Source organism: Myotis myotis, unplaced genomic scaffold, assembly GCF_014108235.1.
Source record: "Myotis myotis isolate mMyoMyo1 unplaced genomic scaffold, mMyoMyo1.p scaffold_m19_p_2, whole genome shotgun sequence".
Taxonomy (NCBI): domain Eukaryota; kingdom Metazoa; phylum Chordata; class Mammalia; order Chiroptera; family Vespertilionidae; genus Myotis; species Myotis myotis.
The window spans coordinates 114,548,265-114,568,055 of NW_023416324.1; the positions used below are offsets into that span (position 1 = coordinate 114,548,265).

The 19,791-nt window shown below is 35.6% G+C and overlaps 1 protein-coding gene across 18 annotated transcripts in view; it reads right to left on the bottom strand.

Annotated features, from left to right (window-relative positions):
• The window catches only part of USP25 (ubiquitin specific peptidase 25), a 163,351-nt gene that overhangs the window by 115,994 nt on the left and 27,566 nt on the right, over positions 1-19,791 (bottom strand). For all 18 annotated transcript variants that reach the window (XR_004973995.1, XR_004973994.1, XR_004973993.1 and 15 more), the window contains 2 exons: positions 12,958-13,081; positions 2,335-2,497 (listed from right to left, as the gene is read on the bottom strand). Coding sequence is in view for 14 of the 18 variants with exons in the window: in XM_036349165.1 (XP_036205058.1) it covers positions 2,335-2,497; positions 12,958-13,081 (287 nt within the window). In the remaining 4 variants the exon portion in view is untranslated. The remainder of the gene's footprint in view (positions 1-2,334; positions 2,498-12,957; positions 13,082-19,791) is intronic.

Genomic DNA, 19,791 nt, shown 5'->3' on the forward strand with positions numbered 1-19,791 from the left:
ATATACTGAATTTTTTTGAAAACCTGCAGCATCTTTTCAATCCCATACATCATTAGGGTGATAGAAGCTTCCTAAGTCTTCAATTCCTCCATAATTTATATTTGCTCCTTTTTGGTTCCTTTATTCACTCATTCAATGATTACATAAGGAGCTACTTCAAGGTGTCAGACTATACAGAATAATCTAGAAGATGTGCTCTCTGCCTTCAGGATGTTTGCATTTTAGTCAACCAGGAACTACATGATATATGAGTATGGTGAAATGAAAAGCTACTTAGAACAGGATAGACTTTAAAATAACAGTAAAAAACAAAAGTTGAAATAATCTTTAGACAAAGTTCTTTTTTCATCCATAATTTCCCAAAGCTAAAGCTTAATGTTTTACTATACTGCCCAAAATTAGTATCTTAATACTTCATTATAACTCAACTTTTTCAAGGTTAGCTGTTACTTCTGGGTGTCTCAATTTCTCCAAAATAATAATAATAAATAATAATCCCAAGTGTCCTATACTTGCCTATGTTAGGAGTGTGGTAAAGCCATGTTACCAGTTAGGCAGCAGAAAAAATTTAAAATTAGTAAAATTACTTCAACTTTGTTAAAAAGGACAAATAATTTTTTTAGTCCTTTCCTCATCCCAACTAAAGAAACTCCAAAAATTTGAGATGTAAAGCAAAAGCTAAGGTCAGCAAACACCACTTAAAGTAGAAATAGATGAACAATTCTTCCACATTTGAACTAAGATACTGAGAGAAGTTTATCCTATGAAAACAAAGAGTGGTTATCCTCAAATCTATTAATATTAAATTAATTACATTTCAGTGGGGTTTTCTTACAGTATGGTGTGGAGAAATAAAGAGCGCCTATTCTAAATAATAAATATTTATTTGAAAGTTTTTTCTTTCTTCCAGTTTTTTAAAAGCTTCTAATCAATGCACCTCATTTATTGGCCATAATAGTGCAGAAATAGCATTTACTTGTCTAAATTATGGCAGCAAAGCATATTCATGAACCCTCAGAGCACAGCCTTAAAACTATGCTCCATATTTTAAAATGTCCAAATTATTTAAATTAGACAGTGAAAGGTAAAAGCCTTACTAACAGCGCTAGAAAGGAAAGCAAGATAGTCTGTTCTAAGAGACTATAAAATAGCAAATAAAATTGTAGATATTGTTGGCATGTGAGTATATAATGCAGAAGGCTAGGAACAAGGGTATTACTGTTACTCCAGGTATTCCTTAACATTTTAATAGCCTGGAAAACAAAGTAGCATATTAGTTAGTAACGAACATACACCATGGTATATTATAAAGAATGAGACATAAATACAGAAAACTAAAGGAAATCAAATTGCACCGCATTATGTGCCAGAAGCAAAAGATGGGGGTTTGTGGGAGTAAAAAATTACACCACTGAAGTAGAAAAAAAGTTAAAAGTACATATTAATTGTCTAGAAAACACAATTAAAATCCTAGAGAAAATGTTAAAACTAGTTACTTGCTTTAACATGAAACATCAGGAACATGAAATAAATAAGCTACAATTCAACTGCATTAGGAAAATAAACACAAAATATTAATGAATTTTTGTAAAGGGTAATAAAAATTAAGAAAATGTTATTATTCATAGATTATTTCATTTATGGAGATTCTTCAAGGTTTTGAAATCTGAGAGATAATAGTCTTATGATATAAAAATTAAAGCAAACTATTCAAGATTAAGAAGAGGATGGATATCTACGCATACAAACATTTTTCATTTTAGAATAAGGGGCTCAGGAAACATTTCACTAAGGACTTTCCAAGTTAGAAAAAAAAAATGTTTTAAAATCTATACCCTCCTCAAATAAATAAAATGCCCTATTTCATTAAAATAGTGTCTAAAAGACTATGATTCTATGAAAAACATTTTCTAGTATATACAAGTAAATCTGATCTAATGGACATACACAAATAAAAACTAGTTCTGGTTTCATATCTTGGTTACATCTTTCCTAAAATTGCAGGGAAATACATTCAGAAATATTTTCTTTCCACTCTGACAATAATTCCTAACAGCAGGGAGGGAGAAGAAATTAGTTTCAAATAATAAATTAATTCAAAATAATCCCAAAGAAGGTATAGGTAATGCTCTCCCATTAAAACTCCATCCTGGGACTGAGGAACAGAGGAGGTTGAGGAATGTTGCAATCTCCACACTAGTTCATCGGACAGAAAATCACATTAAAACCTTGCCTGCAGTTCTGTTTCAAGTACACAACTTAAAAGAAACCCAAGTCCAACCCACTCTCCACTGCTATCATGCCCAGCAAATAAGATCTGCATAATATCCTTACCTGAATAACAGCACTAAACCAGCAAGTGTTGCCAACATTCTTTAATCCAACAGGAGCTCTGTCCTGCCTTTTTCTATCATAAGGGTTTCGAGAATCCCTCCACACTTCTGTAGGTGTCCTCTTTAAACATGCTTTGTTTTCTGCTATGCTGGCTTCAAGAACTCTTAAGCAATGGGAGAAAATAGTAAAACACACACACACACACACAAAAAAAAGAACAGTTATAATTCAGTGCTGTACTCTAGGAAATAGCATTAATTAAAGATTTTAATTACTTAATCTCTAGATAATGTATTTGGGGAAGTACTACTTAGGGCTATCTTTAAATCAAGCAGAGGTTAGTGTTCTTTAAAAACATAGCAGTGGTAAAGAATCAAGACATGCAGCCTTTTTTCTAAGAAACAGGAAATTTCAAATAAAATGTTTTTAATACAAAATATGTTAAATTATGTTTCAACAAATTAAAGGCTTAGTGGCAGGACTATAGAAAGGACTGAGATAAGTTTTGAGAAATCATTGCTTTAAAGTACATACTTGCAATGTAACAAAATGACTAGTTTTTATAACAATTACTTTGAATCATCAGGAAAACAGTAAAAACTACAAATGCACTTTTCACCTCTGACCGTTAATTTGCTTTTCTATAAAAAAAATGTTAAGGTAAGTGCTAGGGTTCCTTTCAGTTCTAGAGATCTGACTCTATGACAGCCAAATAAAGGAAAAGAATATTTATGTATTCACTTCTTCACCCAGAAGTTTGCCTATGGAAAATTCCAGTGAAATAAATATCTACGTATCAGAATAATAAAATATGAACCTCTTCAAAATAAGCTCACCTACAGAATATCTTAAACATACCTAAACATGGCAAAAGCAATGCTACTTTGCTCTTGCAACAACATGTTGGGAAACCCTAGTTCCCACATATGAACTAACAAGCATAATGCCTGCTCAAGACATGCATTACTATTCCAAATAAGCATAAATAATATTCAGTTCTCTTATCCTATTTTGCTCATTACAAAAACCTCAGCAAGAATGAGCTTTTCTAACTTTTTGAGTTCACCATCTTTATCCTAAAGATTTTACTCTATCAGATTAATTTCAAAATAATATAGCTATATTCCTTAATTGTGGGGGAAAAAGAAATGATTACTCCAACAGCATTATTAACAACATGATATTAGATACAATGTAGTACGATTCCAAGTTATTACTTAAAATAACTTATGTGAATATAAAATAAAATTTTTATTTGGGAATAGGTTTTAAAAAGCAGGTAACAACATATTTTAAAATATGAAGAGCAACATAAACTCACATCTTTAAAAATAAACAGTTCACACCTCTGTCACTATTACAAGTGATCAAACATTTGCAGCACACTTTGCCTAATAATTACCTTTTGATTGCAACCGAGGCTACTAGAGGCTTTTTCTCAAACTACCAATAAAAGGTACCATAACTCCTTAGAAGGTATTTCAGCATACCTTTCAAGGAGAGATAAAAAGTCAAAGAGCCAATTGAGACTTCCTACTGTTCAAGTTGGACAGGTCGGCACAATATAGCACAATAACAACAATCAACTGGAACAAACTGCATTTGTACAAGGTAACTAATTTATACTCAACAGAGAAAAGTTAATGCATAGCATACAAAACATAAATATGACACAAAAGACTGCTGGACATAAGAAGATATATTGAATTTTTACTGACTTATAAACGGGAGTGATTTCTTTTGAAAATATTTTCTCTTTGTAATCCATATGTATATTTAGAAGTATAAATAAAGAAAACTTATTTCTATCTTGGTAATTAGAGATGAATGAACTAATAAAAGATGCAATGAGTTCTGGGAAAACTCACAGCAATACCTCACACAGGAAAGAAGAAATTAGCACCAGTGGTCACACATAAGCTATGGAGAGACACCTAGCAACTGTACGTGTCCTTGTTGATATGTACAATAACCACTTAAAGAGAGGATCCTAGAGTTTATTTTTAAAGCATAAGCTAGTAAAAAGTCTAGGAGCATTACACTCAATCCTAAATCTAATGGGTGAGCCTCTACCATTATACATTTTTAACGACTAATTACAATAAAATACTAGTAAGAAACGATCCCTTCTTGATAATGCCAACAGGCCAGATCACATTTACCATAATGACTAGGCAATGAGTTACACAGACATTACTTATGGGAAACTTGAGAATACCTAATATCTAAAAAATACACCTAATCTACAAAAAATTAAAATCCATATATGTCACAAAATTAAAAAATGAGATTCAGCCTCAAGACCAGACTGAATAAAATTAGGTTTCATGTTCCCCATAAGTGTCAACAACCCAACCCAAGTTTACATCTAGACTGCACTGAGATAATGCTATTCTTCTTATTCCACATCTGGTTAAGATTATTAAAACCCAGGGAGGTTTTTGTTTTTTACTGTTTCCATATAGCAATTCCCTCACCCTCCTCTGCTGCCCATCTTCCACCAAAAAAATACACCTCTTCATTTGTATGTGTTCATACAAATAGTGTAATGTAAATACTACCTCAATGTAATTAGATAATGAAAGCTTTTTAGTTCCTTTGCCTACTCTCTCCCCTGACAGGACTTGGGGGAATGTACTGCCTCAAATGTACTTTCTAGGCAAAAGCAGCTTTGCCTGTGCTATTTGTATTATTACTCCACAGAGAAAGTTGGAAGGGAAAGATACCATCCCCCTTTCATTATAGAATAAAATTAGATACAAACTGTTATAACTGATTTGGGCTCAAGAGATACATGCCCATTGCTTCTCAAAGTTGCCTAAGATATAAAAACAAAGCAAAAGCCCAACCTGTAACCCAAAGACTACTCTATTCCCAAACTTGTATTCCTTTCTCTAATCCAGTACTGGCATATCAAACATAAACTTTCTATAAAACCAAATTCCTAGACTCACAAAGTAAAGCCAGTGGTACTACACAGGCTTTAAAGTTTAAAGTATGCAACAGCTGCATTCCAAGTATTATGGTTGCCAGTAGAGACAGAAGGGAGGGAGAGGGTAGACAAAACACAACAACAAAACAAATTTGCAAATTTCAAATAGCTCAGAAATAGCTAGACCAAAATGTAACATGACAAAAGGCAACCCCTAGAGCCAGAAATCAAAACCCAACCCCCACTACACTTCACAGGCTTTCTTATCTTCCCACCACTGGTCATGACCATGGCAACCAGTAATACAAACAGATAAAAAGATGCTGTGTCTTCTCTTCCACACATCACAATGAATGTTTAAAGCATCGACTTATGGTAAATGTTCATCTTCCCATTAAAAATTCGTGGTACTGATTGTGGGTCATTATTTTTGCTTGTTTTCTTTTTTTTCGTACTGTTATTTAAATTGCATTATAGCAGTAATGTTGAAAACAACCCATTTAGATCATCTAAGTCCACTTTGAGGAAACAGGCATTTCATTTAAGCTGTACACTAAAAAAAAAAAAAAAAAAAAAGAAGGAGGGAGGGGGGAAGGGAGGGAGATAAGAGGGAGGGAGAAATCATCATGTTCATTTCCTTAAAAAAAAAAATCATTGGTATTTTTATTGGGATCACACTAAATCTAAGTCAACTTAAGGAGATATTACTCATTAATCTGTCTCAATGACATCTCCATGTATATAAAAGCCAAGTGACCGGAAGGACGGAATGACAGAACAACCAGAATGACCAGTCACTACGACGTGCACTGCAGTGGCCAACTGGCCCCCACAACCTCCCAAGGCCCCTCTCCCCGGCCAGCCCTGCTGGCCAATCACCTATGGCCCCTCTCCCACACCAGCTCAGCCCCAACTGGCCCCCATTGGGGCAGGCAGGCCGGACCCCACCCGTGCACGAGTTTGTGCACTGGGCCTCTAATATAATATTCTTCTTGGTAATTCTTGCACATTTTTATTAAACTTATTCCTAGTCTTTAATAGTTTTGTGTTATAGATGAAAGCTTTTTAAAATTTCACCTTCTCATTCATTCTTATATGTAGAAATCTAATTTCTGTATATTGATACGCAATTAACATAGCTAAATACTTTTTTTCTTGGTAAGAATAGTTTATTGAGATAATAAAGACATAAAAATCTTAAATATGTATATCAGTGACATTTTTTTACATATGTGCATAACCATGTGACTAACACTCAGATCAGGATATAGAAATTTCCATTATTCCAGAATATTCTCTCATGCCCTTTTTAGCCAGCAGTGTCTCCTCCATCTCCCAGAGTCACCATTCTGACTTCTAAGTTAGATGGCAATTATTCTTCTATGTCAAGTTTCTTTCACTCAACATGTTGCTTTGGCGATTCCTGCACATTCTTTCAAGTACCAGAAAAATGTTTTCCATTATGTTGTTCAGAATTCCACTGAGTGAACATCCACCACTGTTTCCTATTCTGCTCTTATGAATACTTGTGGGGTTTTTTTACAGTTTTTATTACCAATAAAGCTACTATGCATTCCTTTCTCAAGGGACTATACCTAAGAGTGCAAATGCTAAGTCATAGCATCGTATATACTGAAATTCATTAGAAATTCCCAGTTTTCCAAAGTGGTTATATCATGACACATTTTTACCAACAGTGTATGACAGTTTGTCCAGCACGTCAAACTCACGGCAGGATTGACATGTTTGCTGTCCATGTTCACCAACACTTGGTATTATCAATCTTTTTAATTTCAGCCATTGTGATGCAGCCTGCACCACCCAGACAGTCACCACTGCTGCAATCTATCATCATACCCAACATGGCAACATGTCCACAATCGTAATTAGTACAAATTAAGGGACTCTGTTTCTGACACCGAGCCTACCACTATGTCAGACATAAAACTCCTGCCAGAAGTTGATCTGTTTCTCTCACGGTGAGTTGTCACTCCCACTTTTGGCAGACTGACCAAATTGGACATTTGATCACTTCCCCCTCCACTCCCTCTGACTTGTCTTAAGACTATCAGTGGTACCTCGAGTTGTTGACACTTTTTCTAGTTAGATTATTGCTGTTCATGTCTGTTCAGCCAACTCTGGCCACACCTTGTGGCCCTTGAAACTAATGTTTCATATTTTCAACTTTTATAAACCATTTATAATCTATACTGGTGTACCTTTTATCATAAAAATCACTCAAAAATAGAATGACAGTGAAAATATTTGATGGATCTTCCATACTCCCTACCATCCATGGGCATGTGGTACTGTTGAGCCTTAAAAGTATCCTCACAAATCAATCTTAAAAAATTTGTAATTGCTTCTCTCACTTATCCTGTTCCACACACGTTCTTAAGGCAGTTCCCCCTCACAGCCGCTTCCTAGTCGTAACCAGGATGAAGAGGGTGCGAGTTATAGAAGTCTATTTTAAAAATTCAGAATTCCACCCTAACAATTCCTGGACATGATGCTTTTTTCATTCCCCTAATGACAACTCTATGGTGTCCTGGTTGGTAAACCCTCCAGGTGGCTTCCAAACTTAAATTCAGTTGAGACACCTGGATTTTTGATTCTGCCAGGAACTATAGACAACACAAATCATCCAGTTCCTACACAGTGGCCAATATTGGCCAAAATCAGAGGCATAACTGTCCCCTGTAATTTTATAAAAATGCCTTTGTTCCTTTTGTACCTGGCTTTCTGAATGAAAGGTGGGGTGCAATTAGGAAGTTATTAGAAAAAAGAAGAACTTATAACCACAGGAATGGGATGCACTGATTTTGTAGTAATGGAGTCAGCCCAAGCACCTGCATCTAGGTGTGGGAGACATGGGAATAGGAGAGACAGGAACAACCCCTGCCTTTCAGAACTGCCTCTGGAGCCCTCATCACAAAAAGCAATCCCATGGTGAGACCACCCCACACTGTCTCACCCAGTACAGGATTCTGGCAGCTGTATTTCCATTCACTAGACATTATTTTATTATTTTCATATGTCTGTGTCAATTTGTGTCATTTGTCACTTTCACTGTCACTATTTTTAGGATAATTCCACCTTTTTCTCTAAGTACTTTTAAGATTTTCTCAATCTTAAGTGCTCTGGACTTTCATTATAATGAATTTAAGTGGTTTCTTTTCCTTTTCATGATTGGGATTTGTTGGGCTTTATGAAATAACAGGTTTTCTCTTCACTTCTAAAAAATTCTCAGTGACCACATCTTTAAATTTTGTCTCTGACCCACTCTCTCCTCTCCTACAATATTAATTAATATGTTAGACTTTTTCAGTTTATTTTCCATATCTTGCAACTTTTTCTCATCTTTTTAGCTGACTGTTACAGGTTGGATACTTTCTTCTTATATATCTTCCAGTCTAGCTATTTCTAATCTGTTATTAAACCTGTGTTGTATTTTTTTTAATATTTTAATTTTCATTTCCAAAAGATATTTCAATTCTTTTTCAAATGTGTTAGGTCATATTTTCAAGCATTTCCTTTAAAAGCTTAGCCACAGGACATCCTATCTAATAAAGCGGCAATATGCAAATTGACCATCACTCCAACACACAAGATGGCCACCCTCATGTGGACACAAGATGGCTGGCAGGGGAGGGCAGTTGTGGGCGATCAGGCCTGCAAGGGAGGGCAGTTTAGGAGGGACCAGGCCTGCAGGGGGGGACAGTTGGGGGACCCAGGCCTGCAGGGGAGAACAGTTCGGGGGGACCAGCCCTGCAGGGAGGGAAGTTGGGGGCAACCAGGCCAACAGGAGAGGACAGTTGGGAGCAACCAGGCCTGCAGGGGAGAGCAGTTAGGGGGGACCAGGCCTGCGGGGGGGGCAGTTGGGAGCGATCAGGCCAAAGGGGAAGGGTAACTTGGGGAGACCAAGCCTGCAAGGGAGGGCAGTTGGGGGCAACTGGGCCAGCAGGGGAGGGCAGTTAGGCGTGACCAGGCTGTCAGGGGAGGGCAGGTAGGGGCGATCGGGCCTTCAGGGGAACTGTTAGGCATCGATCAGGCTGGCAGGGGAGTGGTCAGGGGGTGATCAGTCTGGCAGGCAGAAGCAGTTAGGGGAAATCAGGAAGGCAAGCAGGCGAGCGGTTGGGTGCCAGCAGTACTGGATTGTGAGAGGGTTCCCAGATTGGAAAGGGTGCAGGCTGGGCTGAGGAACACCCTCCCCTCCCCGTGCACAAATTTTGTGCACTGGGCCTGTAGTATATGCATAGCCCATGAACACAGGAAACAGTGTGGTGATGGCCAGAAGAAAGGAAATGAAGGAAAAATGGGGCATGTCTGTATTAGTGTCAATGCTAAAAACAAAGAAAAAAATGGTAAAAAATAAATAAGAGTGTCATACTCTGAGCAACTTTCCCCAATAAAACCTAAGCATAATTCCATCAATCACAACGTCTAAAGAAATGGGTGCATTTCTGCTGCCTATAATTTTTGCTGATTCTCACAGTAACTTTTTCCCAAGTATGCTTGGTAAATTTGACTGGTGGTGCTTATAGAGTTACTGAAGGGGGTTCTTTGAGGCTAAAGTTGAAGACACCTTCTTAAATATAGAATGTATTTTTGATTCTGCCAGGAATTATAGACAACACAAATCCAACACATTTTAAAACTAAATTCCCAAGTTAAGATTTACTGGACCATTAAAGTGACACAGATTTCAGCTTCAAAACCATAATACAACTCCTCAGGGGCAAGTCCAATTACCTACATCCTCAGAGCCAAGGCAACTAACTTTGTAGTGCTGTATGGGCTTTGAAGGGGGAGATGATTCTCATTTTACCCTTATTGTGAGTATGTCATCCCTTGGCATAACCATTTAATGAGGGGAATAAGCTCCCCACCATACATAGACAATGGCCTGAGACTTCTTTTTCCCACATTCTAAAGTGTATTATAACTAAAGGTCAAGTTTATACACACAAGTAAATTCATCATGTCAGAAAGTGGCTTTCAGTGTTCCAAACTTATTCTTTTGGGTTCCTTCTTTCACTTACTTTAGTTTTTACTAAATTAAGAAGTAATTATATTAAGTAGTACACTTTAATATTGTTTGCAAGCATAGATTCATAAGTGACATATATAAAGCAATTGTTGATATGTATAATTATATATTTAGACATATCTGATATATGTAAATATCACATACATTTCTTATAAAATAAATAAAAAATAAAAATGTTCAACTTAAGAGATCATACCATAAAATTCATGAGTTACTAAACACAAGATTGTAAGATGTAAAAAGACAGACTTCATCTCATCTAATTGTATATAATAACGTAGTATTTCAAATATGTGAACTCATATTAGGGTACAAGGTGGGGCAAAAGTAGGTTTACAGTTGTGAGTATGGGAAACAAGTTTATCTTGTATTATTTATTAATTATTATATTACTTTCCATATGAACAATTGTAAACTTACTTTTACCTCACCCTGTATGTCTATGAAAATAGAAACATAGTCAAATGATTCTAGGATTTAATTTGGCAACATTTTGTCATCTGAACTTGGGTAATGAACAAACAGTTAAATTTACTTTTAAGCATGACTTTTTTTTTTTCCATTAAAATGCATCATTTTCCCTTTTGAACTTAAGTCCTAGCCTTAAAAAACCCAGAGGAACAAATATATCTCTGCCAAAAGTTTAGCTAGAACTCTTACCTTCCCTTTTTTCTGACACAATGTGATTTATATACATGCTTATTAACTGCACATTTTACATTTAACATTTGAAAACTGTAAATTATAAAATCTATATATACCAAGAAAAAATTACACTTTGCAACAGTAAATTAATAACTTTTTGTTTCTACAGAGTATAATTTTATATAAAATTACACTATTCCAAATCTCTGTAATGTTACCCACAATATAAATATTCACAAAATATTTACTATTTTAAAAGTACATTAAAATTTAAAAAACCAATAATACAAAAAAAAATTATCTTAAGAAATTTTTCCCCTTGGAAAAGAATGAGTATCTAGAACAACATATAGATTGAACTTAATAACAGATTAGGAATAGTCTTAATCCCCTATCTTTATTTTTACTTTTTACTATATAATTAGTACATATTATTTTAAAATTAGAAAATACCTAGTGTGTTCATATTTGGATATTTTCAGATAAAATCATTTTTTATATGTTAAAAAAAATTAGAAAATACGTGACATAAAACTGCCAATATCTTACAACCTCTTGTTCACATAATAGATCATCATTCCCCTTAAATATGAAATACAACTCATGTATTTCATGTTTAAACATTTCTTATCAAAGCTTAAGTATGGTCAAGTTTTATAATTACTCAAGATAATTATTTTAAACTATTTTCTTAAGATAAAAACTAATTTTATAATTTCTCCAAATCCTTCACAAAAATAAGCCTAAATAAAATATCTAAAGATAGCCTATGCATTTTTGGTTTTCATTTAAAATTACTGACAATAAGTTATATTAGCCACACTAAAAAGGATAATGAATTTTAATTAACTCTTTCCATGTTAATATAATGTCTTACAAGATAGTTTCTTAAGTAATATTTAAAGACATTTAAAAGTATCACTAAGAAAAATTATGTGCATAGCATAAACATAGTATTTTGAGAATCTCCTACTATACAGTAATTTCAGAGTACTTAAAAGAAGTAACTATTGATATTATGCCAAGGGAAATTATCTGAGAAAGCTGATATATTTAGCTACCAACCTCTGTTGTAGGGAAAAAGAATGCTGGAGTCATAAGACCCATCTTAGCTGTGAACTTTTAAGAAATCAGTTAGCCTCTTAAAAGATAAATTTCCTCTTCAGTAAGTTACCAACACCTCCAAAGAGTTGTTTAGATTACAGTTAGTGATAATTTAAATACTTTTAAAAAAATTATCACTGTTTTGTGATAAAAAAAATCAAATTTACTTATTTGATTCTTTGGTGGATCAAATTGTTTAAAACTAAAAAGTTTTAGCTATTTAAAACAAAAGAGGCATTCTATCACATTCCTTGGGATCTTGCCAATTCCTTAAAAAAATACAAAAACAAAACAAAAAAAAAAAAACACAAAAAATAAACCTTATACCATCATATTATATAGATGAGAGACTGGCAAACTATGGACCATGAGCCAAATCCAGTTTGTAGCCTGTTTTGATAAAACCAAGATTTATTGAAACACAGACACAATCACTAAATTATGCATGATCTATGGCTGCTTTTGCACTACACCACCAGAGTGAAGTGATTTTGACAGAAACTATATCGCTAACAAAGCCTAAAATATTTACTGGTACTATAGGCCTTTACAAAAACAAAAGTTTGCTGACTCTAGCTATAAATAATTATAAATTAAATTGGAGAATGTAAAAGAGATTAGCAGAAGAAAAGAAAAATCAAAGGAATATTAAACTATACACCTAAACATATGCCCCATAATGCCACTTCAAATCCTAAAATCTAAGCTTCATATTCAAATGGAACTAGAATATGAAAATTTTAGTTACATAATATACAAAAACAATGCTGAAGTATATTAAGAGTTTATTTAGAATAACAAAGTGTATCTTTGTGCCTCTTGAAATTAAGCCAATTATTATGTCTATTATAAATAGTACTTATATCTACTTTATACACATTATGGTTTTTACCTGCTAATGGCTTGCTCCTCATCAGTTATTCCAGTCTCCCTGAATGCCCTGTTTGATTCCGCCAAACTCAAGGCAATTGCTCTCTGAAGATCATCTTTATCATCTCCAGTGAGATCAATCACATCTGAAAAGCAAAACTATCTTACTCAAAATTAAAAGTCAAACAAAACGAAAGATAATTCTTATCATGGAGTTATACGCAATTACCCTTTCAAACCAAAGTCAGCACCAACTTAATTCTGTATAAGAGCCTCTCTGAAGAGAATGCAAACCAATTATAAATTGCTTTACTTCAAAATTTAATGTTCTTCTCTAAGATATACCTAAAACAATAAGAGCATAAATATTTTTCATTGCAAAGGAATCTCAATATTTACTACAAAGTGTCTGATTAAAAGCTAATAAGTTTCTTTACCAACAAAAATCGAAATCAACTAAGCATCTACATTTATGCTTTTTGAAGTTAACCCAAATGCACACACACTAGAGTGTAGCCTTACAACCTAGCTATTATCTATCATAGTATAACAATTAATAATGGAGCTCTCTAAAATTAGGTTTCAGAAACTGACCATATATATACATTTTTAAAAGTCTGAAAGTATGTACCAAACTGTTAAAAGTGGTTAATTTTGGGGAGGACAGTTAACAGAGGAGGAAGTGTAAGGATCTTTTACTTTCTATATTAAGCACTCTACCTTCTGAAGTATTTAATAAACATGCAGTCCTTTAAATTTAACAAAAAGATTTTATTTCACAACAAGAAAATACAAATAAATGACACTATTTCTTTTCTAGCAAAAGAAAATTATCTTGATAGCTATAAGTATTCTTTATCCAAAAAAAAGGCTATAATTATCATCTTCAGAAAAACAAACAAACACTTTTTAATCTAATTTGCCAATGTAAACTGGTTAATTTCCTTAACCCAAAAGACGCCAAAAATACTCCCATTATCATTTAAACAATGATAGGAGGCACAGCATGTTGCTAAGTAGGAGATTACAAAACAATATGGTGAGTAAGAGAAAGTAGTATAGCTGTTATTACCTTTGCGTGGTTGGAATTACGCTTATTGATATTTTGAACAAGTTTTGTATTCATTTTTTATTTATATTTGAGAAATGTTAAAATTATTTTTTGTCTCTGTAACCCTGGAATTTAACAAGAGAGAAACAAACAAAAAGGGGTAGGGCATTGGAAATAAGGTAACTGCATTTTATCATCTGGCTAAAGGGTTGTATACAGATACTAGAGAAGAATATTCCACAATTAATGAGAAAGAAATAATGTATATTGACAGTTTCAGAAGCCTACATTGATTGTTATCCATACTTTTTTTCTCCAAACAGTAGCTTACACAAATATTAGAAATAATAGTTAGCTATGGAAGGGGTTATTTTAATGTCCTTAGTATACTAGTAATAAGTCTCACAAAAACGTATTAAGTAGGAGCCAAAAAAAAATTCCAAGTAAAATATGGAACAAGTTATAGTAGTTAGGGTAACTGAAATATGGCATATGCCTGCATATACCAGCAGGCTAAAGGTTTCCTCAGTCTGGCTTACAAAACCCAAGTTCACTAGACCAGAGCTGTAGGTGGATGTTACCTGGGTGTTACCATCCAATCCAGTATAAAAAATGATGAAGAAAAAGGTAGGACTAGAGGGGCATAAAATGCCCTATTAAAATGAGTCATTGCCCAGCTAGAGTGGCTCAGTGGTTAAGCATTAACCCATGAACCAGGACATCACCAGTTCGATTCCCAGTTAGGGCACATGCCAGGGTTGTGGGCTTGATCCCTAGTGTGGGACATGCAGGAGGCAGTCAATCAGTGATTCTCTCTCATCATTGATGTTTCTATCCTTCACTCTCCCTTTCTCTCTCAAAATAAAAAACATATTTTAAATAAATAATGAGTCATTAAATCCTGCCCATTAAGTAAAGACTATAACTTGGGTGAGTAAAGAGAGAATAATGGAAGTAAAGGAAATAATTTGAAAAGAACAAAGAAGCAGAAAGACAGGTTTTGGGGATACAATCAATTAGCCCACAGACTCCATTCTTTCATCCTTCAAGTGTGCTATCTTCAACTATGAAAGCTGGAAAGATTGAAACAAACAAACTTATTTTCCCAATCTACTTGTGGTTCAAGTTCTGGGTAAAATTTAGGTTCTCCCAACTGGATGCATGAACATGAGATTTGGAAGGCAGAGTGAGGGGGGAGACCATTATCCTACTGCTTTTGGCTGTGGTTTCCAATATGATTGAACAGATAGATATGGTTGTTCCATAGAGCATTCCAGTGTCCAGTTTCCGTTGAAGGGATGTCAGCAATAGAGAAGTGGCAACCAAACTCTGAATCCCAATGTCCAGGCATAGCTCAGTGGCAGCTACCTAATCCTGGCTGCCTGTTCCCTGGGCCACAGCTACAGAGGTATGTCCTTGAACTCAGCAGTCCCAGAGGCAGCCTTCTGATCCACTACAATCCTGACTGTGGCAGAGGGAGCAGCTTCTCTGGCTAGCCAGACTGCAAGGGTTGGGAATCCTATCAGCTGGCTGAGCTGCAGTTCCTCCAGTGATTTCTGAAGAATCAAACTCCTGTTTTAAATTTCTCTGAAATGATGAGGAGTGTTTACTGTTTCATGACTGACAAGTAAACCAAAATGGCTAGAGCAGAAAACTAAATTAGAAATAGCAACAACTTATATTGAGCATTTCATAATTTATCTATTGTAACTCAAACACCAAAAAAGGAAATAACAAAGTAAGATGTTTTTAACCCTATTTCATAAATGAGATAACCGAGGTTGTAAAAATGAAGTGTAACATTATAGAATAAAGAATGCAGACAGGCTTCTATTTAAGTCTTCTAACTATTAAATCAAGTGTTCTCTCCTCTATACTGGAAGTTCTCCAAGTGTGGTCCATGGATCCTTGGGGATCCCCTTACCCTATTAGAAAAGGGGATTCCTTAAGTAAAAAATATTCTCATGACAATACTAACATATTACTTTCCTATTCTAGTGTGGTCACATTTGCACTAATGATGCAAAAACAATAGTGCCTAAAATTGCTGCATCTTAGCAAAAATCAAGGCAGTAGAACCAAGTGTGTGCGCAATTCATTATACTACTCACAACTATGCACACTAACTATTCAAAAAGAAAAAGTCTAGTTTCTCTTAAGTCCTTGATAAAAAGGGGAAATTTTTATTAAATCTGAAACACTGACTTACATGTTCATTGATACTGTATGATGAAATCAGAAGTACTTATGCTATGTATGCAGATCATGTGGCTGCTGAGAGCAAACACCAACGCAATGCCTGGGCGACAGGCTGAAAGGCTGACTTTTTCATGGAACACTACTTTTACTTGAAAGAACACCAACAAACTACAGACTATAAGTATTCAGACGTCAGTATTTGACAGACATTTTCTCAAAGTAAACTGAGTGAGTCTGTCACTTGGAAGAGAACAAATTAACAGTATTTGTTGCCAATGATTAATATGGAATTTTCAAGCAAAGTTGGAACTTTTTAAATTTGTTTCCACCATTTTGAACTTATATCTTCCCAGTACTTTAAATCTTTTCTGACTAGAGGCCCGATGCATGAAATTCATGCATTCAGGGGGGTCCCTCAGCCCAGCCTGCGCCCTCTTGCAGTCCGGGAGCCTCTGGGGGAGCGGGCCTAAGCTGTCAGTCAGACATCCTTAGCACTGCCTTGGAGGCAGGAGAGGCTCCCACCACCACCACCACTGTGCTCTCCAGCCATGAGCCTGGCTTCTGGCTGAGCGGTGCTCCCCCTGTGGGAGCACACTGACTACCAGGGGGCAGCTCCTGCATTGAGCGTCTGCTCTTGGTGGTCAGTGTGCATCATAGTGACTGGTCATTCCACCTTTCGGTCGATTTGCATATTACCCTTTTATTATAAAGGATGAAATCACGTGATGTTAACAATTTCAATTTGTTTTATAATGTAAAGATTCTTCCAATATTTGAAAGGAATTAATTTCTAAATTACCAATGCATAGTGTTATAAAACCACATACACAGTAAACAATCCATTAGAAGAGCAAGGTATGTGAAAAAGATGCTTAGAAGCAACTTTTTATTCTATTTGGTCTTTGACCCTGGTTCCTAACACAGAGCCCCTAAATCCCTTTGAATTTCCTGGGTGACAGGAGCATCTTTGTTCCAGTGAGGTGACTCTTGGTGGGCTCCTGTACAGCTTCAGGATGGGCACAGGTGATCAGAAAGACCAAACCAAGATAAAAAGCTTGGAACTTTGGCCACCCTCGGGGAAGAGAGAAGGCCTGAAGATTAAGTTAATAACCAATCAAGCCTCCCTGATGAAGCCTCAGAAAAATCACTAAATACAGGGTTCAGAGGCTTTGGGATTGGGGAGCATATTCACATGTTGGGAGGGTGGAGCACCCCAACTCCACAAACCAGAAGCTTGTGTGCCTTGGACCCTTTCAGACTTTGCCTTATGTACCTCTTCACCGACTGTTCATCTGGATCCTTTATCACAGTGGTCGGCAAACTCATTAGTCAACAGCCAAATATCAACAGTACAATTGAAATTTCTTTTGAGAGCCAAATTTTTAAACTTAAACTATATAGGTAGGTACATTGTTATTAACTTAATTAGGTTACTCCTAAGGCTTAGGAAGAGCCACACTCAAGGGGCCAAAGAGCCGCATGTGGCTCGCCAGCTGCAGTTTGCCGACCAAGGCTTTAATCATACCCTTTATTATATAATAAACCAGTAAACATGGTGTTTCCCTGAGTTCTGTGAGCCAATCTAGCAAGTTATCATACTTGAGGAGAGGTTGTGAGAACCCCCAATTTGTAGCCAAGTCAAACAGCAGTGTGTGAACCTGTGAATGACTCCTAAAGTGATGGCAGTCTGTGGGACTGGGCCCTTAACCTGTGGCAGCTGATCCTAACTTCAGGTACACAGTCTCAGAATTAAATTGAATTGTAGGACACCCAGCTAATGTTGGAGAATTGGTCATCTATGGGGAAAACTCACACAGCTGATGTCAGAAGTATTGAGTCTGAGCAAAGAAAGAAATAAGCAATAGTAATCGTCAATGCTAGAAAGGCTGGTTTACCACAAACTATTGGCCTTCAACTGAAAACCTGGGCATCTTCCTTTAAGCAATAAAGAAGGTTTACTTATTATTTGTAGTTTCAATATAACTACAATAATTGTCTTCATTATATTTTCATTATTTAACAAAGCTGCTTCTTTCCATAGGTTATTTTAGAATAATACAGCAACCCTGAAAGAAGACCGTTATAATCTACTCATGTAAGACTAGATATTAATAAAATATATTCTTTTACTTGAATGGTTAAACCTAAATTTCTTCTTTTTCTGAATTTAGTAGGACAACTTTCATAAAACATGTAATGAACTACCAATTTCACAATAAAAAACTAGCCCTCCGTGATTTTCTTATATGCTAACATACAAAAAAGAACAGGGAATAAGCTTGGCTCTAAACTATTTCTAATTGGCAAAAGTAAATATAACAATTTAGTCTTTGTAACAGTTCCCTCCAAATACCAAAGCATTATGAATATTTTTATCTGTGCCAAAGGAGGACCGTGGTAAAACACTAAACTTTATTTTAACTACCCCTCCCCTCCAGTAGTGTGAACTCAATTCAGGTGCACAAGCAAGATAGTGTTAACTGAATAACACTGTAAAAAATCACATATTACAAAAGCCTATAAACAGTAATCTCCAATTTTCAAGACTGCTCAAATTAAAACATTTTCACACAAAGTCAGCAATATATACAGCAAAACATAATATTCACCCTAATAAATCTTTCACTTTCCAAAGAATTACCATTTGAGTAAAACTTTACCTACCAAACACTTCTTTGCTACCTCCAAAAGATAAGCAGTCATTGACTTACCAATAAATTATACTTCAAATGTATGCAATTATTAAATTCATAATTCATTTCTCAATGAAAATAGTATATTCAATGGCAATGAGACATCTACATTAGTTCACAAAAGCCAATTTAGCCCATAATCTAGTTGAACTACATATATAAAGATTTTTATTTTAAAAGAAAAAGAAAGTTTTTCCACTGTTTTCCTTTTTTTCATAGGGCTAAACCTAAGGAAAATACTTTTCTTGTTTAATAAGCCAAATTTATAATTACAACCAGCAAAAATTTCTAGGCAGGGGAGTGATATTAGTAGAAAGAACTCTGTTTTGAAAAGTTAGGAGTTAAAGTGCTGAACAAGAGTTTGAGAAGAGTTATATTAAGAACTTGCCCTAACCGGTTTGGCTCAGTGGATAGAGCATCGGCCTGCGGACTAAAGGGTCCCCAGTTCGATTCTGGTCAAGGGCATGTACCCTGGTTGCGGGCACATCCCTAGTAGAGGGCGTGCAGGAGGCAGCTGATCGATGTTTCTCTCTCATTGATGTTTCTAACTCTCTATCCCTCTCCCTTCCTCTGTAAAAAATCAATAAAATATATATTAAAAGAAAAACTAGAGGCCCAGTGCACAAAATTCGTACACAGGATGGGTCCCTAGGCCTGGCCAGTGATCAGGGCCAATCTGTAGGGTGACCGGCAGGGTGATCCGGAGGCCCCCCATTGGCACCCACCTTAGCTGGCCTGGGGGCAGGTCCTGCGTTGAGTGTCTGCCCCCTGGTGGTCAGTGCACATCATAGCAAACGGTCATTCCGCCGTTCGATCGATTTGCATATTAGGCTTTATTACATAGGATGTGTATCAGGGCAGGAGACAACCATACAGGAAAAAATGCACATGAAAGCTGATAGAACTGCAAACT